Raw genomic sequence first — 24,207 nt, 5'->3', positions numbered from 1 at the left:
TGAATACTTTCTGAATGCACTGTACATACAGAGAGACACATTCTGCTGACTTTGCTTGTATCCTCACATTCCTCCATTACTGGTGTGGACAGGCCAACCGTCTTAGTATTGGCCAGAGATTCTAAACACAGCACAGATCCACAACTATACTGAACAGAAATATAAATGCAACATGCCACAATTTCAAAGACTTTACTGAGGTATAGTTCATATAAGGAAATCAAGTTGAAATATCTTCATTAGGCCCTAATTTCTGGATTTCACGACTGGGCAGGGGCGCTGCCATGGGTGGGCTTGGGAAGGCATGGGCCCACACACTTGTGAGCCAGGCTCATACACTGGTGAGCCAGGCCTAGCCAATCAGAATTTGTTTTTCCCCACAAAAGGGCTTCAGTTTCATCAGCTGTCCGGGTGGCTGGTCTCAGACGATCCCACAGGTGAAGAAGCCGGATGTGGAGATCCTCGGCTGGCGTGGATACACATGGTCTGCGGTTGTGAGGTCGGTTGGACGTATTGCCAAATTCTCTAAAATGACGTTGGTTGCGGTTAATGGAAGAGAAATTAACATTCAATTCTCTGCCAACAGCTCTGGTGGACATTCCTGCAGTCAGCATGCCAATTGCACACTCCCTCAAAACTTGAGACATTTGTGGCATTGTGTTGTATGACAAAACTGCACATTTTAGAGTGGCCTTTGTCCCCAGCACAAGGTGCACCTATACAATGATCATGCTGTTTAATCAGCTTGTTGATATGCCACACCTGTCAGGTGGATGGATTGTCGTGGCAAAGGTGAAATGTTCACTAACAGAGATGCAAACAAACGTGTACACAACATTGGAGAGAAATAAGCTTTTTGTGCATATGGAACATTTCTGGGATCTTTTATTTCAGCTCGTTTATATTTTTGTTTAGTATAAAGATAAGGAAGAAATTGAGAGTGAGGGACAAAGAAAGAGAGAGAGAGAGAGCGATGGAAGAGAGATTGAGATTTTATTTTTAATCAATGCTCCATTTAAATATTCATGGTTTTAAAGATAAGCAGATATCAGTGGTGCATCTAAGAGCCTGCAGGCACAAAGACAGCCTGCAGACACAAAATCTGTAAACACACTTGTGATGTCATCAATACTTAGTGACATGGAGGGAGGCGTTCACTATATGAGTAGCCAGAGAAACACACACACATGGCGACACACACACATGACTGCCCGCCCGTACAACGTACACACACACTGGCACAACCAATGCTTTCTACATCAACACACTCCTATGCTTTTGTGTAGACAGACAATAAACACGATGCGGTACGCGGTGGGAACGCTCCAGACCTATTTGTTTGTCAGCCACAATAATATTTACTGTATGGTATGCCCTCCTACTCTACTCTACCCTACCTCCACCTCCCAACCTCTCTCTCTCTCAGCATTCCCATTCTTTCCATCTCTACCACCTATCTCCTTGCTTTCCCTCTCTCTTATGACACTTTCTCTATAACTATCTCTCACCCTATCCTCTCTCCTATACTCGCACCTCTCAGGGCTCATCACGAAAGTTAGTTCACGTTTCATGACATTCTTCAGACCATAGCATGGGCACAGCGACCCTTCTCTCATACCCTCTCCAGGGTCAGTGCTTCTGCCCTTAAGCCAAATCTGTCAGGTTCCATTTTGACGCAAGTCCGCTTCCTGAACAAGTGAGATTTTAATTGTTTCAAGGGACACGACTCCAGAATCTCACTTCCACAGCCATTTCCTGCTTCCTCTCTGGCAGGAAGTGCTGCTTTGCTTCAGTTTTCTTTTGGTCTCAGCAATCGGCATCTTTTCCTGGGCCAAATCTGCAATATGCCACAGACTACAAAACTTTGCTTGCGTCGGACCAAGCCTTGATTTCAAAGAAAGAAAATTATTCCTGTCTGAGAGAAACAGACACACACTCACACACTTGTACTTTTTGCGTCTCCAGTTCCTTTAACCTTTCCTACTGCTCACCCTTGACAGAATGTCCTGAGTGTGTGTTGGTGTGTGTGGTCACCTGCAACCCCCAGCCATGGTGCTACAGCACGTAGGCTTCTCTGTTATCTCAGTAAAGGGTCACATCGCTAGGCTAAACCCCCAAATCACTGGGCCTTTAAACTTACCTCAGGAATAAAAACATGGCTAACCCTGGCAAGTTTGGTCTTTTCATTTAACTAATATGTTATTCTATTACTCTGGTGGTTTTGTAACATATCTGTTAACCAATATAAAATTATTACCAGAGAAAATGTGAACCAAATGTTAGCCTCTGAACAACTTTTAAATGTACCTTTGATGTAAAAAAATAAATAAATAAAGTACAAATAATCTATTCAGCATAGATAAAGACTGAGTAAGGGCCTCCCGGGTGGCGCAGAGTCCCTGGGTTCGCGCCCAGGCTCTGTCGTAACCGGCCGCGACCGGGAGGTCCGTGGGGCGACGCACAATTGGCCTAGCGTCGTCCGGGTTAGGGAGGGATTGGTCGGTAGGGATCTCCTTGTCTCATCGCGCACCAGCGACTCCTGTGGCGGGCCGGGCGCAGTGCGCGCTAGCCAAGGTTGCCAGGTGCACGGTGCGGCTGGCTTCCGGGTTGGATGCGTGCTGTGTTAAGAAGCAGTACGGCTGGTTGGGTTGTGTATCGGAGGACGCATGACATTCAGCCTTCGTCTCTCCCGAGCCCGTACGGGAGTTGTAGCAATGAGACAAGATAGTAGCAACTACAACAATTGGATACCACGAAATTGGGGAGAAAAGGGGGTAAAATTCAAAAAGAAAAAAAGATAAAGACTGAGTAATTCAAATTCATGGGTTTTTGCAGCCAGTGAGTAGCATATGGTCTCTACTGATTTTATACCCAGCCAGTGTGTATGACACGGTGACAGATGAAACACACACTCTCTTTCTTTTCTGGTTCATTGCAGCCACTCAATAGCTTTAGCCACATGTTGTGAGTACACATTATGAGTAATTGTTTAGAGTATTTATGTGCAGCGTGTGTGCGTGCGTCTGTCATTTTGTACACTTAGCATGACAAATGAAGACTGGATGTCAAACTGACTAATCATAACCTCAGCTTCAAAGGAAATAGATGAGAGTGCTCTATCTTTAACATGCTACTGACACACACTTCCCATTTACCTCCAAAAGGTTCTGGACCACATCAAATGAACATTAAATACCGTGTTTCCTCTCCCTCTCAGGCACACATTTATCTGAAAAACACCTCTCAGATCCCATAACTCTCTCACACGTCCTCATCCACCCAGTTGGAGTCAAAGTCAAACATGATGAAAATCAGCAAATTCACCACGAAATCTAAAATATGATTCATAGACTACGTTATGACACGTTTAAGCCAATACAAAATAGAAAGCAGCAATGGAGAGTCCTCATGTGCTCCTGACACCTAATAAGAATGTCAGTGAATACAGCACTCAGCTCTTACCCGGGATCAATGTGTCGTTGTTTCCATATTTCTGTGTTATACTGTCCTCTATTTTATGTATCGCTGTGCTGATGTGACTATATGTTCCGGAGGCTTTGGGAGTGACTGTACAGTATGTTTTGGAGGTGTTGAGAACGACTACAATCATAACTTATAAAGACCGATCCAACTCCAAACAAAAGCACAATAAAAAAAATCCTAAAATGACACCCTCAATGCTTTTGCTTTGACTCGACTTGGAGCAAAAGGTCTCATAAGAGGGCCTAAAATGTACATTTCAACCATAAACTCATTGTGATGGATTATGGTTGCATTGGGACTATTCATTGGTTGTCATTCCGTGTTCTCTGCAACTCTGAACACGAATTGCGGTATTTTCAGTAATAATGTTGCTATGCTGAATTAGCCTCTGTTGTAATGTAATAAAACATTCTGTGGGTTAAAATCTGATGGCTACAGTCCAGGGTTGGGGTCAATTCGAATTGAAGGGAATCAATTCAGGAAGTAAACTGAAATTCAGTAATTGAAACGATATGTGCAATGATTTATTAATTATTAAACAAAAGTTTAAGCTGTAAATTCAAATCACTTCATTGGACGCTTTTTCTTGTCCCTTCAAACTGTCCGTAGGCAGAGAATGCTTGAAAAGGTGATTCACATAGCGGTTTGAGCAGGATGGAGAGTGTTTGTGCAGTAGAAGGGTTTTATCAGCGCGAAACACTCACAGGAATTCCGGTTTGGGATTGTCCATCCAATTCCTGCGTTCCACAGGAAGCTCTGCATAAAAAGCAACTGAAAAACGCCCAAAGGCATTCCATTTTTCGTCAGTCGGTTCACGGGGAGCATCTAGAAATTAGCCGAAGTTTTGTTCTAATAAAAAACCGTGGGTACGAGTTTAAAATAAATTGTGTAACGATGGAAGATTATTCTAAACTGCCTGCCAAGTGGTCGAGGTTGGTTCCTATGGCAGCCTCCATTCATCGCGCGCGCAGAGACGCACAACCACATGACCTCATACTGAGGGGGTAAGGAAAGTTAATTTTTTTCGTTGATCTAAAAAAAAGCTGCATTTATGATAATTTCATTCACTTTTGAAGAAAAAATATATACATATTTTAACTTGTTTGAGTGTGATTTGAAGGGTTTAATTGAGCCATCCTTACTGCCAGCAGTAAAATGACATTCAGGCCTATTTGGATGTAGCCTGATATTAGATATACATAACCTAACCTAACCTAACCTTACCCTGGTTCAAAGATGCCACATATCTCCCATCAGGGCCGGCTCTAGCCCTTTGGGGGCCCTAAGCGAGAGTTGGTTGGGGTGCCCCCACACCTCACTGCAAAACATTTCAGTGGCCCCCCTCATGATGGTGGAGGAAAACAATTTCTGCAATTCTACACATTTTGCCATGGGGTGGAAAGAAAATGTTACAGTTTTAAAGGTGCAATATGCAGAAATTCTAATAGTTTGCCTAATTCCCGTTTATGTGACAAAACAAGCAATGTATAGTGTAGAGAATCATTGTACCATCTAAACTGCTGTGAAATATATTTTCAACAACCAAAAATATTGTATTTTCAGCTGTTTGAAGCTGTGTAAAAAATTGAAAGTAAAAGATGCAAAAACGAAACTTAAGAAATGGAAACGTATAAATAGTGCACATAGAACATATTTACTGCTTCTTAGACTTGCTTTCAATGAGAATGACAGATCTATAACTCACATTTCTATGTGAATTTGGTAGGGTTGCCAGAAAGTAACATATTGCAGCTTTATCACAAGTTTTCTGCAATTCGACAAATCTTGCCATGGGGCGAAGAGAAAACTTTGCAATTTTACAATGTCCTGCGCTCTCTTTCACTTCAACTTTCATGCAATTCTACTAATTTTGCCATGGGGCAGAGATAACATTTTAGCAGTTTAACAGCTAATTTCTTGCAATTCTACACATTTTCCCATCGGGTGGAGATAACGTGATGCAGTTTCTAAGCTAATTTCCTGCCATTCTACACATTTTGTAATGACTTATGTCATGTTGATATGATGTCTGAGTGAGAATGACAAATACAATCAATGTGGGCCCCCTGGAAGTCAGGGCCCTTGGTATTCAGCCATTATTACTACAAGTTTAGATAGCTGGCTAGCTAGAATAATGCTGCATTCACATGCTATAAATTATAGGAAGCTCCTAGTTCCCAGTGGGAAATTTCACTTGAACTACCAATCTAGAAATGTTTAACTGGCATGGCTAATTGAGTGACGGTCAGTTACTGACATAACTGCTGGTGCACAACCAAATTTCCAAATTGCACCTGGTGTATTCTACTATTCTTACTCTCACCAGTAAATTGAGCCCCCAACTGAGTTTTATGCCTAAAACCGCTTATGACTGGAACCGGCCCTGACTCCCATAGCAATGGAATCCTCAGCCAACCATTCACATTAACCATATTAGACTAGGCTACTTTCTTTGCATGCATAAAAATTATATTTGTCATATTATTGATTATCAGCTGATTGCAAAAATATATACATGCTTTTGTTAAATGCCTGTTGTAGTCAGAAACGTGATTTTCATCAGTTTTATATATATTTCCACACTATGAGGTTGGAATAATACTGTGAAATGGGTGAAAATGATGATAAAGCCCGTTTGGTGTAAGAGCTGTTTGAAACGACTGCCTGACATTTCAGCCTGTTTTGGTGGGATTGAGTTTTGACCTTCCGTGGTGACCTAACCACTCCCAGACAGTCCTAGCACAATCCTTGCTTGAGAAATTGCCCTTTGCTAAGCAGCATTTTTTATTATGATTTTTTAAAACCGAAATCACACTACGGTACTTAATTGTTACTCAGAAATTATTTGATAATGAGATCTCCGTATGCTGACGTCGACCCCCCCCCCCCCCCCCCCCCTCCCCCTGACACCCTGCTGACTCGAGCTAGAGGAGGTGCTGTTTTGGATAGGCTACCTACCCCCAAATGCGCGCTTTGACGTTAGGCTACTTACTCATAGAGACCTAACCTGCATGTGAGCTGACTGAGTGAGATATTACTACTAGGCTATAAACACAGGACGACTCATATGGGTTGCTTACTACTCAAGCGAGTGGAATATAACTTTCTGTTGAGGATTTCGTCTTATACAGAAAGGGTTTTCTGTTTTGCTGGGAATATCACATTTTGGTAAAGAGAACAGTGTGTGGCTACTTGGCTGCACATGGAACAGTTGTGAGTTTTGTGATTGGATTTGACAACATTTTACAAAAAAAGCCCAGTGGAATAAGTATTCAGAGAACTTGCTTGTGAGTTGCACGTTTTTATTTCTTTTCAGTCCATTACGCACATTCAAAACCAGTATGCATGCACTCACCTCCGTTTCGTTTTGATATGGACATAGCCAGCCTGCTACAGATTTTTCGGGGCAATAATTGAGTTGCACTGTGACTATTAATCAATATCGATAACTTTAGCTTATTGTTGTATTGAGAGGAGGATAGGATGTCATTCTCTCTCTCGCTCTGTGTGTGCGTCTGTGCCCACGTAAGTGCGTGCGTGCATGTATGCAAGAGTGAGAAAGAAAGAAAGAAAGAAAGAAAGAAAGAAAGAAAGAAAGAAAGAAAGAAAGAAAGAAAGAAAGAAAGAAAGAAAGAAAGAAAGAAAGAGCGCAAGAGCATCTCTGGCTGAGGCAAGTTTGCGGTGTGTGATCTAATGATTAAAGTTTTGTAAAACACTGCCGTCTTTTGGCCACTGTACGAAATGTGTCACTTGTGCCAACTGCTTTATTACCATGATGCCTTGACTAGACCAGGGCAATGAGGGCGCATGCTCTATCCATTTACTGTGTTGGCATAGCTGGTCTTGAATTTGACTACCAATCTCATTTGCAGCAATAACACTATTTTTATTTCTCAGCTAGATCAATATTTAACTGAGCTCAGGGCACTTGATTATCCCATTCATCAGTCCAGGTGTAGCTGTTCAGTTTTGTTTTGCTTGGCCATGTCTGATTTAACTCAGAGTAGTGTGTTCTCGGCTAGGGAGAGTTTTGGTTAGATGGTGCTTTGTGTGAACTGAGATTCAACCTACATGTGTATTTTAGGGCTCCATTCAGGGCAGGGAGATACACAGACGTTATCAGTCAGAGTCAAGGGCTTTGACTTTCTGCCAGTTTCAAATCCCCACCTCATGCACTCACACACACATCCCCAGGGTTAGTGACATCAACCTCTTAAATAATCAATTCAGGAAGGTAGAGGTGTGTGCTCTTCACCCTACAACTCACTCACTTTTTTTCACTGTACCTGGAAACGGCAGTAAATGTTTGTGCTGCCCTTGTCCTCACCACCATTCCACTACCATCCCCTCTCTCCCCTCGAGGAGAGACCCTCAGACACAGTGGTGATAGTCTGTCTTCCCACCCACCCCACCTCCATAGCCCCTCCTTTGGCCCAACCTTGGTAACCCCCTGACAGGCACATTGTGTAAGCTGATCCTACTGTCTGGTCTGTAGCCATTAGAGAGATATCCTCCCCTCTACACAGGGCTCCATAGAGCCTCGCCCCTTTTCAGACACACACTTAGACACATAGACAGACAGACAGACACAGCCTCCAGGTCTCCTCTACACTCCGCTCTCAAACACTATCATCATCTGTCTGTCTGTCAGCATAGACCTCATTGCACCCTCTCTAGCTGGGTGTGGTCACCTGGGGCTGGGACACAACCAGGACGAGAGAGGTGGAAGGGGGCACTGAGATATTGGGCTATATATGGGGGAAGGGAAAGTGTTTTTTAATTGGTATTCATTGCCTGGATGACTTTCCCATTTAGTTCTTTATCACCTGTGGAGTGGAGTGTCATGTTGAGTCTGTTGTACAGGTAGAGTGAACCCAGGCATTAGCTGCTTGGCTCAGTATATTTCTAGAGGAGATTATGTTTGTCAAAAATATTGTATGGAAGTGCCAGAGTTGTGGATTCAATTAATGAATCCCCAAAATCACTCTTTGGCTTCCAAGCAAACAACTATTTCTTCAACCAGTGTGACATCCATTCTACCAATTTAAAGTCAGCAAACATATATGCAGATGTACAGTACCAGTCAACTTTGGACACACCTACTCACACCTACTCATTTGTCTTTATTTTTTAAAATGTTCTACATTGTAGAATAATAGTGAAGACATCAAATCTATGAAATAACACATATGGAATCATGTAGTAACCAAAGAAGTGTTAAACAAATCAAAAAATATAATTGATATTTGAGATTCTTAAAAATAGCCACCCTTTGCCTTGATGACAGCTTTGTACACTCTTGGCATTCTCTCTTCCACAACTTAACTATCTTCTCATACCAACCCTACCTTGTCACAAGACAACTGATTGGCTCAAACGCATTAAGAAGGACAGAAATTTCACAAATTACCTTTTAACAAGGCACACCTGTTAATTGAAATGCATTCCACCTAATGAAGCTGGTTGAGAGAATGCCAAGAGTGTGCAAAGCTGTCATCAAGGCAAATGTTGGCTACTTTGAATAATCTCAAATATAAAATATATTTTGATTTGGTTAACACTTTTTTGGTTACTACATTATTCCATATGTGTTAAGTTATAGTTTTGATGTCTTCACTATTATTCTTCAATGTAGAAAATAGTAAAAATAATGAAAAACCCTTGAATGAGTAGGTGTATCCAAACTTTTGACTGGTACTGTATCTCGCCCAAAGAGGTTGTTACTGTATATGTCCTGTACTGTATTCCCTTTAGGGAGTGTGACTCAGACTATTGGAAGCAGTAACCATTCTCAAAGCCTTACATGACCTACAATCTAATCATCAGCGTTACGGCCTGCCAGCAACAAGGCAAAGCTGTGATAGCTGCACACCCTAAGGTCTTCTTTGATACTTCAGAATTTCATTGATCACTCTAAAGATAAGACACACACACACACACACACACACACACACACACACACACACAAGCCCCTGTCTCCCAAAGTGCCCCCCTGGATTGTAACATACTCTGTTTCACGGATACATGGCTCTCTCGGGATATACTGTCTTTGACCATCCAGCTAGCTGGACAGGAATAATTAACTCTCAGGGAATGAGAAAGGCAGGGGTGTATGTTTCATGGTTAACTACTCATGGTGTGATTGTGATAACAAACAGAAACTCAAGTCCTTTTGTTCTCCCGACCTAGAATACCTCACAATCAAATTCCAACCATATTACCTCCCAAGATAATTATCTTCGGTTATAGTCACAGCCGTGTATATTCCCTCTCAAGCCGATACCACGACTTGCCCTCAAACATCACTGGACTTTATGCAAACTGGAAAACACATATATTGTAGCTGGGGATTTTAACAAAGCAAATTTGAGGAAAATGCTACCGAAGTTCTACCAACACATTGGCTGTAGCCCTCGCTCTGAGAAAACAGACCACTGCTACTCAGCTTTTCGAAATGCTTACAAGGCCCTCCCCAGCCCTCTCTTTGGCAAATCTGATCACGACTCCATTTTGCTCCTCCCTTCCTATAGGCAGAAACTCAAACAGGAAGTACTCGTGCTAAGGACTATTCAACACTGGTCTGACCAATTGGAGTCCATGCTTGAAGATGGTTTTGATCATGCGGACTGGGATATGATCTGGGTAGCCTCTGAGCATCAACGAATACACGGATACGGTGACTGAGTTTATCAGGAAGTGTATGATGTTGTACCCACTGTGACTTTTAAAACCTACCATAACCAAAAACTGTGGATAAATGTCAGCATTCGCGCAAAACTGAAAGCGTGAACCACCGCATTTAAACATGTCAAGGTGACTGGGAATATGGCAGAATACAAACAGTGTAGTTATTCCCTCCGTAAGGCAATCAACCGGGCAAACCGTCAGTATAGAGACGGAGTGGAGTCGCAATTCAACGGCTCAGACACGGGACGAATGTTGCAGTGTCTACAGGGAATCACGGACTACAAAGTGAATACCTGCCACATCGCGGACAAGGACTGTGGGCTCTCCTGCTCAGTGGCCGACGTGAGTAAGATATTTAAGCGTGTTAACCCACGGCATCCCTAGCCGCGTCCTCAGAGCATGCTTCGGACCAGCTGGCCGGAGTGTTTACGGACATATTCAATCTCTCCCTGTCCCAGTCTGCTGTCCCCACTTGCTTCAAGATGTTCACCATTGTTCCTGTACCCAAGAAAGCAAAGGTAACTGAATTAAATTACTATCACCCCGTATCACTGACTTCTGTCATCATGAAGTGCTCTGAGAGGCTAGTTAAGGAACATATCACCTCTACCTTACCTGACAACCTAGACCCACTTCAATTTGCTTACCGCCCCACTAGATCCATAGACGATGCAATCGCCATTGCACTGCACACTTTCCTATCCCATTTGGACAAGAGAAATACCTATGTAAGAATGCAGTTCATTTACTATAGCTCAGCCTTCAACACCATAGTACCCTCCAAGCCTATCATTAAACTCGGGGCCCTGGGTCTGAACCCCGCCCTGTGCAACTGTGTCCTGTACTTCCTGACGTGCCGCCCCCAGGTGGTGAAGGTAGGAAACAACACATCCACTTCGCTGATCCTCAACACAGGGGCCCCACAACGCTGCGTGCTCAGCCCCCTCCTGTACTCCCTGTTCCCTGTTCACCCACACGGACAGGACAGTGTGGTGAAGAAGGCGCTACAGCACCTCTTCAACTTCAGGAGGCTGAAGAAATTTGGCTTGGCACCTAAAACCCTCACAAACCTTTACAGAAGCACAACTGACAGCATCATGTAGATCTGTATCACTGCCTGGCACCGCCCGCAACCGCAGGGCTCTCCAGAGGGTGGGGGGTCTGCCCACGCATCACCAGGGGAAAACTACCTGCCCTCCAGGACATCTACAGCACCCGATGTCACAGGAAAGCCAAAATGATAATCAAGGACAACAACCACCCGAGCCACTGCATGTTCACCCCACTATCATCTAGAAGGCAAGGTACAGGTGCATCAAAGCTGGGGCCGAGAGACTGACAGCTTCTATCTCAAGGCCATCAGACTGTTAAATAGCCATCACTAGGAGGTTTCCACCCGGTTACGTAACCCTGCACCGTAAAGTCTGCTGCCCTATATACATACAGTTGAAGTCGGAAGTTTACTTACACTTAGGTTGGAGTCATTAAAACTCATTTTTCAACCACTCCACACATTTCTTATTAACAAACCATAGTTTTGGCAAGTCGGTTTAGATAACTACTTTGTGCATGACACAATACATTTTTCCAACAATTGTTTACAGACAGATTATTTCAATTATAATTCACTGTATCACAATTCCAGTGGGTCAGAAGATTACATACACTAAGTTGACTGTGCCTAGAAACAGCTAGGAAAATTATAGTAAATTATGTCATGGCTTTAGAAGCTTCTGATAGGCTAATTGACATCATTTCAGTCAATTGGAGGTGTACCTGTGGATGTATTTCAAGGCCTACCTTCAAACTCAGTGCCTCTTTGCTTGACATCATGGGAAAATCAAAAGAAATCAGCCAAGACCTCAGGAAAATAATTGTAGACCTCCACAAGTCTGGTTCATCCTTGGGAGCAATTTCCAAATGCCTGAAGGTACCATGTTCATCTGTACAAACAATAGTACGCAAGTATAAATACCATGGGACCACGCAGCTGTCATACCGCTCAGGAAGGAGAGGCGTTCTGTCTCCTAGAGATGAACGTACTTTGGTGCGAAAAGTGCAATTCAATCCCAGAACAACAGCAAAGGACCTTGTGAAGATGCTGGAGGAAACACGTACAAAAGTATCTATATCCACAGTAAAACGAGTACTATATCGACATATATCGACAGTAAAAAGAATCCTATATCGTCCTATATCAACAAGGCCGCTCAGCAAGGAAGAAGCCACTGCTCCAAAACCACCATAAAAAGCCAGATTACGGTTTGCAAATGCACATGGGGACAAAGATTCTACTTTTTGGAGAAATGTCCTCTGGTCTGATGAAATAAAAATATAACCGTTTGGCCATAATGACTATCGTTATGTTTGGAGGAAAAAGGGGGAGGCTTGCAAGCCGAAGAACACCATCCCAACCATGAAGCACGGGGGTGGCAGCATCATGTTGCTTTGCTGCAGGAGGGACTGGTGCGCTTCACAAAATAGATGGCATCATGAGGATGGAAAATGATGTGGATATATTGAAGCAACATCTCAAAACATCAGTCAGGAAGTTAAAGCTTGGTCGCAGATGGGTCTTCCAAATGGACAATGACCCCAAGCATACTTCCAAAGTTGTGGTAAAATGGCTTAAGGACAACAAAGTCAAGGTATTGGAGTGGCCATCACAAATCCCTGACCTCAGTCCTATAGAACATTTGTGGGCAGAACTGAAAAAGCGTGTGCGAGCAAGGAGGCCTAGGAACCTGACTCTGTTACACCAGCTCTGTCAGGAGAAATGGGCCAAAATTCACGCAACTTATTGTGGGAAGCTTGTGGAAGGCTACCCGAAACGTTTGACCCAAGTTAAACCATTTAAAGGCAATGCTACCAAATACTAATTGAGTGTATGTAAACGTCTGACCCACTGGGAATGTGATGAAAGAAATAAAAGCTGAAATAAATAATTCTCTCTACTATTATTCTGACATTTCACATTCTTAAAATAAAGTGGTGATCCTAAGTGATCTAAGACAGGGTATTTTTACTACGATTAAATATCTGGAATTGTGAAAAACTGAGTTTAAATGTATTTGGCTAAGGTGTATGTAAACTTCCGACTTCAACTGTAAACTTTAAATCAATGGGCACTTTAATAATGGGACACTAGTCACTTTAATAATGTTTACATATCTTTGCTTTACTCATCTCATATGTACAGTGCCTTGCGAAAGTATTTGGCCCCCTTGAACTTTGCGACCTTTTGCCACATTTCAGGCTTCAAACATAAAGATATAAAACTGTATTTTTTGTGAAGAATCAACAACAAGTGGGACACAATCATGAAGTGGATGAAATTTATTGGATATTTCAAACTTTTTTAACAAATCAAAAACTGAAAAATTGGGCGTGCAAAATTATTCAGCCCCCTTAAGTTAATACTTTGTAGCGCCACCTTTTGCTGCGATTACAGCTGTAAGTCGCTTGGGGTATGTCTCTATCAGTTTTGCACATCGAGAGACTGACATTTTTTCCCATTCCTCCTTGCAAAACAGCTCGAGCTCAGTGAGGTTGGATGGAGAGCATTTGTGAACAGCAGTTTTCAGTTCTTTCCACAGATTCTCGATTGGATTCAGGTCTGGACTTTGACTTGGCCATTCTAACACCTGGATATGTTTATTTTTGAACCATTCCATTGTAGATTTTTCTTTATGTTTTGAATCATTGTCTTGTTGGAAGACAAATCTCCGTCCCAGTCTCAGGTCTTTTGCAGACTCCATCAGGTTTTCTTCCAGAATGGTCCTGTATTTGGCTCCATCCATCTTCCCATCAATTTGAACCATCTTCCCTGTCCCTGCTGAAGAAAAGCAGGCCCAAACCATGATGCTGCCACCACCATGTTTGACAGTGGGGATGGTGTGTTCGGGGTGTTGCTTTTACGCCAAACATAACGTTTTGCATTGTTGCCAAAAAGTTCAATTTTGGTTTAATCTGACCAGAGCAGCTTCTTCCACATGTTTGGTGTGTCTCCCAGGCGGCTTGTGGCAAACTTTAAACGACACTTTTTATGGATATCTTTAAGAAATGGCTTTCTTCTTGCCACTCTTCCATAAAGGCCAGATTTGTGCAATATACGACTGATTGTTGTCCTATGGACAGAGTCTCCCACCTCAGCTGTAGATCTCTGCAGTTCATCCAGAGTGATCATGGGCCTCTTGGCTGCATCTCTGATCAGTCTTCTCCTTGTATGAGCTGAAAGTTTAGAGGGACGGCCAGGTCTTGGTAGATTTGCAGTGGTCTGATACTCCTTCCATTTCAATATTATCGCTTGCACAGTGCTCCTTGGGATGTTTAAAGCTTGGGAAATCTTTTTGTATCCAAATCCGTCTTTAAACTTCTTCACAACAGTATCTCGGACCTGCCTGGTGTGTTCCTTGTTCTTCATGATGCTCTCTGCGCTTTTAACGGACCTCTGAGACTATCACAGTGCAGGTGCATTTATACGGAGACTTGATTACACACAGGTGGATTGTATTTATCATCATTAGTCATTTAGGTCAACATTGGATCATTCAGAGATCCTCACTGAACTTCTGGAGAGAGTTTGCTGCACTGAAAGTAAAGGGGCTGAATAATTTTGCACGCCCAATTTTTCAGTTTTTGATTTGTTAAAAAAGTTTGAAATATCCAATAAATGTCGTTCCACTTCATGATTGTGTCCCACTTGTTGTTGATTCTTCACAAAAAAATACAGTTTAGATCTTTATGTTTGAAGCCTGAAATGTGGCAAAAGTTCGCAAAGTTCAAGGGGGCTGAATACTTTCGCAAGGCACTGTATATACTGTATTCTATTATACTGCATCTAACAATTCACAACAAAACACACAATAAACACAACCCTAAAAGTAAAAGAATGGAATTACAAAATACATAAATATTAGGATGAGCAATGCCTCCGACATTGAGCAAAAGTAGTGCACTATATAGGAAACAGGGAGCCATTTGGGATGTAGAGTAAGGCTGGAAGTGCCGCTAAGCCCTGAGACAACCGTCACCGTGTCCGACATTGCTCATCCTAATTTATGTATTTCTTAATTCCATTATTTTACTTTTAGGGTTGTGTTTATTGTGTGTTTTGTTGTGAATTGTTAGACAGTACTGCACTGTTGGAGCTACAAACACAAGCATTTCGCTACAACCGCAATAACAGCTGCTAATCATGTGTATGTGACCAATTTGATTTGATTTGATACTCTGCCAAAGCTGTGACGATTTGTGAATGAACACAGGCTGAGTAAGGTTTGCCTGTCGGCTCTCTGGGCGTGGAGCCTGTAGAGGATCAGAGAGACATGCACACTGTCAGCCAGGACTTAGCGGGCACTTCCAGCCTTACTCTACATCCCAAATGGCTCCCTGTTTCCTATATAGTGCACTACTTTTGCCCATGGTTCATAGGTTTGTAGTAAAAGTGGTGCACGGTGCATTGTATAGAGAATATTTGGGACGCAGGCTACCTCATTGTTACCTGTCAGGCTAGCTGCTAGCCCAAGGCTAAGAGCAACCCTTCAGGGTAACATTAGTATAATGCTATAGGCTAGAAGAAAACCCAAGGCCCCTGCCTATAGGATCAACTCCAGGTTAACTGTAGTGCCATCGTACTACTCTCTTAGAGGCTAAATCAACTTTCAGAGTCAGAGTACCCCCTTCTCTTCTTAAGGTTAACCAAACTCCTGCTTTTTTTTCTCCATACATCTAACGGAGTAAGGGAGCAAGGAAGAGAGTATGGGCCAGAGCTGGAGGGAGATCTATCTTCACTTTATGTTCTGAGAGACGACTCAGTGTGAGTTCAGCACTGCCTCACACAGGATGAATGTGTTTGTGTGTGTGCGCGTTGGTTCGTGCTTATGTTTGTATGTGTGTGCATGTTGCTTTGGTGAGGGTGTGGGTCAATAGACAATATAACAGAGCTATAAAAATGTAATGGGTAATGGGGGGGTTAATGCACCCATGGCACCCATGATGCCACTACCCATGATGCCACCTCTCTCCCTGTGGCCCTGTGGCCCTGGCTGTGGTGTGGCGTGACTGATAAACGGTCCTCTAATTAACGGTCCTCATCATTCTGCGACCGTAGGGGTCCAGCGCCAGTCTACATAATGGGGTTAGCAGGGAACGTTAACATCAACCCAGCAGAGAGAAAGGTCCATGTTTATACACAGACACAGACAAAGATGCACGTGCACACACACACACACACTCACACACACACACAACCTACCGCCTTGAGCATCCGACAAACAACCTAGCTCACACGCAGTGCATAAAGCACAAACATGGCTCATAGCATCTTTACAGTTAGTCGTGAACTGTATTCTGAGTGGAAGAGGTATAGTAACCAAAGTGCTAAATCTGGTTACTGTACCCCATACTGCTACCTATCGTCTGAACTCCTTCACTTTTACGACCGCCATGTTTAAAAACAAACCACCAAGGAAGCACACTCAAATCTATTTTAACCAAAGCTTGGGGGGGGGGTCGTTATACGTCAATAACTGGGTTGATTACGTTAAGCTTTTCAAGATGAGGGGCTCTGTCGTTCATACAAATAGCTGCGGTAGGGAGACGAGAGTCACGTAACAAACAGAAGAGAACATACATAGCTACATGTTATGTGATTACAGTGAAAATATGACCTGTTGTGAGTGTAGTGAATGTTGAACGAGTCATTTGAAGTGAAATTAATTTCAGTGCTGCTATGTTAATCACTGCCACATTTTTTATAGTACAGTGGAGAGAGTCTTACTGTTCCTCTGAGTCTCTGACTTTACCTCTCTCGCTTTCTCTCTCTCTTTCTTTCTCTGCGGGTGCGTGCGTGTGTGTTGGTGTGTGTGCTTGTACAACCCCATCGTTATAATGTAGTAATAGAGCCATACCCTTCACTGCAGATTTCAACTTTGCACAGTATTACAACAGTATGTGTATCAGCTGTTTTAACGTAAAGTTTTACATTGTCCACGTTCTGTCCACGTTACACTGTCACTCCAGAACTTTATTTGCAGTAAGTCTGTAACTTCTCAACGTGCTCAACCCTACCTGCCCTTTAAAGCTAATTGTTTATGACTAAGCTGTGTAGGAGGATTGAAATCTGGACTTTGAGACTGTTTAATGTCCTCTATCCGGATGTTTGACTGCAGCACTTCATCTAATGGTCTCTAAAGCTTTCTAACTCAGGGTAGCTCGGGGTAAAGCTCTTGAGATTTTGGAGGAGTGAGAGGGGAGGAGGAGGAGGGTGGCTTTAGTGTTCTCGCTGACACGACACAGCTAAACAGCATGACAGCGTTCATTGGTCAGAGTGAGTCTATCTCAAGTGGCCCATATGCTGCCATAGAGGCACAGTATGTTTGCTTGGAATGGTGTGGGAACTGATATTAGGAGTGTTTTTAGGAGATGGATTGCCATGAATTTCACATGTGATCACATGTGATTCCAAAAACACGCTTTCATGTGATCACGCAATCTTATGTGAAGTTAATGTGATAACGTGACGTGTGAAGAAACGTGGTAGCGTGGAACTACACGTGAAAACGTGATCACGTTAAATCGTGCTCATTTCACATGAAATATTGTGATTTTCCCACATGTGAAATCATGTGGTTTTTCCGTAAGTGTGTGTTTGCGTATGTCTGTGGGGGTAACACGGAAGTCTTCCACATGAGATATGAGAGTGGAGAAGTAAGCTGGTCGTGTCTCTGAACATATTTCTAACATGGTTTCTTTCAAATGTGCAAAATGTTACTATGACCAACTGGGGTTGAAACTAGTCTTCTGTGCATCACAAGTGGAGTGGAAACATGAAGTGGAAATGCATGAAAAAAAGTGAGCAGTTACTCTTCTCTTTCTAACACCTAACCTCTGTGTTTGTCTCTCTCTCTGTGTCGCTACAGGTAGCTGGCATCATCCTCCTGTAGATCAACACAAGGAGCCGTAACATCAGAGAGAGAGGAAGCCCTAACACAGCCATTCTCCCCTCCTCCTCCCCCTCATCCTCCCTTCTTCTCCCATCAGACTGACAGAGAGAGAGAGAGAGAGAGTGAGGAAAAGAGTGAGGGAACGTGGGAAAAAAGGGGAGACATGTACCAAACACTCCTCCTCTCTTCCTCTCTCTTCCTCCTCCATGTCGCGGCCACTCCACAGTTCCACGGTCATCACGGGTAACCGCTCCCTCATTCCACTTCTTGTGCTTGTTATTGGCTGTCACTCATTGGTCGGTCAGCCTTGGTCCTTGGGACGGCTCGGCTACATGGGTGGCTAGCTTCAGTTACAGACTAGCCACTTACTTAATTGGGAGCTATTTATTTTAAAAGGTTATTTGCTTCTCTTGGCATTCTCACCCTGAGTAAATGTGTACTGGTTGGCCAGATAACAGTTATTAGATTATTAGACTTAGGTCAACTCTAAGGAGATGCAGGTTCTATTTTTGAGGTCTCAGTTGATTTTTATAGAGACCAAAACAAAATAGAGCCCTCGCGAGAGGTCAAAGGGCGATGAAAGGTTAGAGGTGACTCTCAACTCTGACACCTTCAGTGGCGATTACATCGGCCAATCAGCATCAATCACATGTCAGCTAACCTCCACTGACTAATAGAGACCTCAAGGTCACGTCCTCAATTGAGAGTTAAAATGCTTGATGGACTGTTTAGTTTCCAGACTGGTTAAGAGACCACATAGACTGGTTCAGATATCATATAGTAAGGTTGAAACCCAGTCTTAATTAAACTGTCCCCTGGTGCAGCACAATCTATAGGTGAATGCTTCAGAGGTAATGGTATAAGTGGTGTAATTTCCCATTTAAACCATGAAGATTCCTGTCAGTAATTTAACTACCAACATGATGTAAATGGTTAATTTGATGTCAAATAATTATGATTATGATGAATTTCATGACTTGGTGTGTTAAACTGATACAGTGACAGACTGATTTAACAACAGAGACAGTCGTCATATGTCCCAAAGAATACCTCTCCAGTGTGTGTGGTCTCACCTATGTGTTCCTACGTGTGTGTGTGATTTAAGGAGGAGGGTGTGTGGCAGAGATGTCCGTCACAGCAGTGTAGTCACGATGACAGAGTCGTTCGTCCAGCCCGTTCACAAGCCCTACATCACCCTGTGTCAGGGGCACCGCTTCTGCAGCACCTACAAGTAAGAGACATAGCCATGACTGTCATGATCACGATCACTGTTACTATCGCTGTCACTGCAAACATGGTAGCTGACTCTATAGCCACTCCTATCTGTCATATCTTTAATCTGAGCCTAGAGGAAAGTCTTTGTCCTCAGGCCTGCAGGGAAGCCAAAGTAATTCCGCTACCCAAGAGTGGTAAAGCGGCCTTTACTGGTTCTAACAGCAGACCTATAAGCTTGTAGCCAGCTCTTAGCAAACTGTTGGAAAAAATGGTGTTTGACCAAATACAAGGCTATTTCTCTATAAATGAATTAACAACCGACTTTAAGCTTGCTCATAGAGAAGGGCACTCAACACATACTGCACTGACACAAATGACTGATGGTTGGTTGAAAGTGTGGTTGGTTGACAATATGGTTGGTTGATAATAAGAAGATTGTGGGAGCTGTACTTTTAGATTTCAGTGCAGCCTTTGGTATTATTGACTATAACCTGTTGTTGAAAAAACGTTTGCGCTGTGGCTTTTCAATCTCTGCCATATTGTGGATTCAGAGCAATAAAGAAGAGAACTCAAAGGGTTATCTTTAATGGAAGCTTCTCTAATGTCAAACATGTAAAGTTTGGTGTACCACAGGGCAGCTCTCTACGCACTCTATTTTTACCAATGACCTGCCATTGTCATTAAACAAAGCATGTGTGTCCGTGTATGCTGATGATTCAACCATATACACATCGCCAACCACAGCTAATGAAGTCACTGAAACCCTTAACAAAGAGTTATAGTTGTTTTGAAATGGGTGGCCAGTAATAAACTGGTCCTGAACATCTCTAAAACTAAGAGCATTGCATTTGGTACAAATCCTTCCCTAAGTTCTAGACCTCAGCTGAATCTGGTAATGACTGGTGTGGCTGTTGAATAAGTTGAGGAGACTAAATTACTTGGTGTTTCCTTAGATTGTAAACTGTCATGGTCAAAACATAAAGATACCAATGGTAGTAAAGATGGGGAGAGGTCTGTCCGTAATGAAGAGATGCTCTGCTTTTTTGACACCACACTCCATGAAGAAAGACCTGCAGGCTCTAGTCTTCTCTTGATTATTGTCCAGCTGTGTGGTTGAGAGCTGCAAGGAAAGACCTAGTTAAACTGCAGCTGGCCCAGAACAGAGTGGTACGTCTTGCTCTTCATTGTAATCAGAGGGCTGATATAAATACTATGCATTCCAGTCTCTCTTGGCTAAGAGTTGAGGAGAGACTGGCTGCATCACTTATTTTTATAAGAAACATTCATGTGTTGAAAATCCCAAACTGTTTGCATAGTCAGTTTACACACAGCTCTGACACACAGACTTACCACACCAGACATGCCACCAGGGTTTTTTTCATAGTCCCCAATTCCAGAACAAATTCAAGAAAGTGTACAGTATCATATAGAGCCGATATTGCATAGAACTCCGTTCCATCTCATATTGCTCAAATAAACATGAAACTTTGTTTCAAAACAGATAAAGCAACACCTCACGACACAACGCTTTCTTCCATATTTGACCTAGATAGTTTGTGTGTATGCATTGATATGTAGGCTACGTGTGCCTTTAAAAAAATGCATGTAGTTCTGTCCTTGAGCTGTTCTTGTTTATTAATGTTCTGTGTTATGTTTCATGTTTTGTGTGGACCCCAGGAAGAGTAGCTGCTGCTTTTGTAACAGCTAATGGGGATCTTAATAAAATGACAAAATACCAATACCTAATCTTATCATAATACCATGCTAATGCCACCACAAGGTCCATATCACTTCCCATTCAACTCTGCCCAAACTACCAAACTGCCAATACATAACCTGTTAACTCTGCACGAGCAAGGGCCAACGTCTGGTCTGCTCCCAGCTGTACCATATTTAGCATTGGGTCTATACAGTCTTGCCTCAGCCAACCTCATGCAACACATTCATCTCTGAGACAGATGCTACAGTTTATACAATGTTATTCAATGTTTATTTGTTAGTTGGGCTACACTCTAAAGACGGTAAAGGGCTCCTAATGTGTTTTGACTGAGAGTTGATGAGCAGAGTAGAGGAGCCTTACCCATCCAGCAGAAGACAAGGCACTGTCCTTTCTCATTCTCTGATTCTCTCTCTCTCTCTCTCTCTCTCTCTCTCTCTCTCTCTCTCTCTCTCTCTCTCTCTCTCTCTCTCTCTCTCTCTCTCTCTCTCTCTCTCTCTCTCTCTCTCTCTCTCTCTCTCTCTCCACATGAACAAATACTACATTCTACTATATAATACCACAGTTAACTGTAGTATACTGTAGAATACTATACCACACACTGTATTATCCCTCGATCATGTGTAGTACTTACTATATAATTGTGTAGTATAATGTAGTATACCATAGTAAATACTACGGTATACTACAGACTAGGGTTGCACATTTTGGGGAATATTCAGAGGTGGAAACTTTCTGTGAGAATTAACGGGAATATATGGGAATTAATGGAAATATATGCAAATGTATATTAATACCATTTAAATGTAGATGTTTTTTGCATTGGATATATTTACCATATCATATGGAGACAGAAACATAAACCTTTTACCTTATCATAAGTAGACATACTTACAAATTATTATATCCTTCCAAAATAAATTTTAAAAAACAATTTAGTTATGAATTGAATTTTATAAATGAGTTGACTCTTCACATGGGATGATTTCACTGAACAACAAAAGAAAGGGAATATAGAATGATCCCCAATGATCCATCACATCTCCCAAAAACATGTTCAACATACATCTGTAAAATTATAGTCTAGAAACCAAAGCTTTGGTTGTCTTCCTCTCAGGCTTCCATGTCTTCTCCCTGGACCTCCTCAATGTCCACCTCTTGAACATCAGACTCTGAGGCCCCATCTTCACTGTCACTTTCCAACCTTGTTGAGGATGGCTCGTTGTCAGGCTCAAAAAGCCTCAAATTTGCCCGGATGATCACCAATTTTTCAACCCTTGTATTGGTCAGCCTGTTGCGTGCTTTGGTGTGTGTGTTCCCAAACAAGGACCAGTTGTGCTCTGAGGCGGCTGATGTTGGTGGGATTTGGAGGATGATGGAGGCAACAGGGGAAAGAGCCTCATATCCACAAAGTCCTTTCCACCAGGTGGCTGATGAAATATGTTGGCACGACTGCCATATTGCCTCTCCATCCCAAAACCCTCGCTTGGAAGTGTACTTCGCCAGACTGCCAAGAACCTTGCCCTCATCCAGGCCAAGGTGGTGGGACACGGTAGTGAAGGCACCATAGGCCTTGTGGATCTCTGCACCAGACAGGATGCTTTTGCCTGCATACTTGGGCTCCAACATGTACGGTGCGGCGTGTATGGGCTTTAGGCAGAAGTCTTCACGCTTTTTGATGTATTTCAGAACTGCGGTTTCCTCTGCTTGGAGCAACAGTGAAGTGGGCAGGGCAGTACGGATTTCTTCTCTTACATCTGTAAGCAGAATCTGAACATCAGACAGGATGGCATTGTCTCCCTCAATCCGTGCAATGGCAACTGCTATTGGTTTCAGGAGTTTCAGGCTGCTTACCACTCTCTCCCAAAATACATCATCCAGGAGGATCCTCTTGATGGGGCTGTCCATATCGGCAGACTGTGATATGGCCATTTCTTGGAGAGACTCCCCTCCAGGAGACTGTCAAACATGATGACAACACCACCCCAATGGGTGTTGCTGGGCAGCTTCAATGTGGTGCTCTTATTCTTCTCACTTCTCGCTTGGTGAGGTAGATTGCTGCTATAACTTGATGACCCTTCACATACCTAAACATTTCCTAGGCTTTCTTGTAGAGTGTATCCATTGTTTTCAGTGCCATGATGTCCTTGAGGAGTAGATTCAATGCATGAGCAGTACAGCCAATGGGTGTGATGTGAGGGTAGGACTCCTCCACTTTAGACCAAGCAGCCTTCATGTTCGCAGCATTGTCTGTCAACAGTGCAAATACCTTCTGTGGTCCAAGGTCATTGATGAATGCCTTCAGCTCATCTGCAATGTAGAGTTTATGCAATGTAGCTCATCTGCAATGCCTTCAGCTCATCTGCAATGTAGGTGTGTCTGTCCCTTGTGTCTGTGCTCTTGTAGAATACTCGTTGAGGGCTGGAGATGATGTAGTTAATTATTACTTGCCCACGAACATTTCGACCACCCATCAGAGATGATTGCAGTACAGTCTGCTTTCTCTATGATTTGCTTGACCTTACCTTGAACTCTGTTGAACTTTGCATCCAGCAAATGAGTAGATAAATGTCATGTCTGGTTGTAGGGGTGTATGCTGGGCGAAGAACATTCAGATATCTCTTCCAATATACATTGCCTGTGAGCATCAGAGGTGAACCAGTTGCATACACAGCTCGAGACATTCATCAGCATTTCTATGACTACGTTCCTCCATTGAGTCAAATAAACTTCTGATTCCAGGAGGACCATGAGCTGTTGCTATCGAAACGGTGTCTGATTCATCATTTTCACCTCGAATAGAAGTAGAGGGACTTTTGTCAGAGGTTGCTTATGGTGAACGCTGAGGGAATTTTATGCACCTGGCCAGATGATTCTGCATCTTTGTTGCATTCTTCACATATGATTTGGCACAGTATTTGCAAATGTACACAGCTTTTCCTTCTACAATAGCTGCAGTGAAATGTCTCCACACACCAGATAGTGGCCGTGGCATTTTCCTGTAAAGATTAGGGACAAAATGAGTAAAAAATATATATATATACATTTCCATGTACAGATAAATGGTTAAGCAGTTAGATTTAAACAACTCCTTTATAAAATAAATGTTTTGAAATGAAACATGTATGGAAACTGGTGAATTAACACTCCTCAGTTAGC

At 42.8% G+C, this 24,207-nt stretch overlaps 1 protein-coding gene across 5 annotated transcripts in view; it reads left to right on the top strand.

Moving 5' to 3' along the window:
- Positions 1 to 24,207, top strand: part of LOC139387831 (epidermal growth factor-like protein 7) — a 43,388-nt gene that overhangs the window by 6,832 nt on the left and 12,349 nt on the right. The window contains exons 1-3 of one of the 5 annotated variants that reach the window (XM_071134087.1): positions 4,253 to 4,487; positions 18,093 to 18,359; positions 19,222 to 19,347. In XM_071134087.1, the coding sequence (XP_070990188.1) occupies positions 18,280 to 18,359; positions 19,222 to 19,347 (206 nt within the window). In that variant the 5' untranslated portion in view covers positions 4,253 to 4,487; positions 18,093 to 18,279. Of the gene's footprint in view, positions 1 to 4,252; positions 4,488 to 6,464; positions 6,771 to 18,092; positions 18,360 to 19,221; positions 19,348 to 24,207 lie in introns of those variants that run through there. The other 4 variants (XM_071134088.1, XM_071134089.1, XM_071134090.1 and 1 more) reach the window with 4 other exon arrangements.

The sequence above is a fragment of the Oncorhynchus clarkii genome, chromosome 29 (genome assembly GCF_045791955.1).
Source record: "Oncorhynchus clarkii lewisi isolate Uvic-CL-2024 chromosome 29, UVic_Ocla_1.0, whole genome shotgun sequence".
NCBI lineage: Eukaryota > Metazoa > Chordata > Actinopteri > Salmoniformes > Salmonidae > Oncorhynchus > Oncorhynchus clarkii.
Note: the sequence above shows the minus strand (reverse complement) of the source record. Positions and strands in the feature narration are given on the sequence as shown.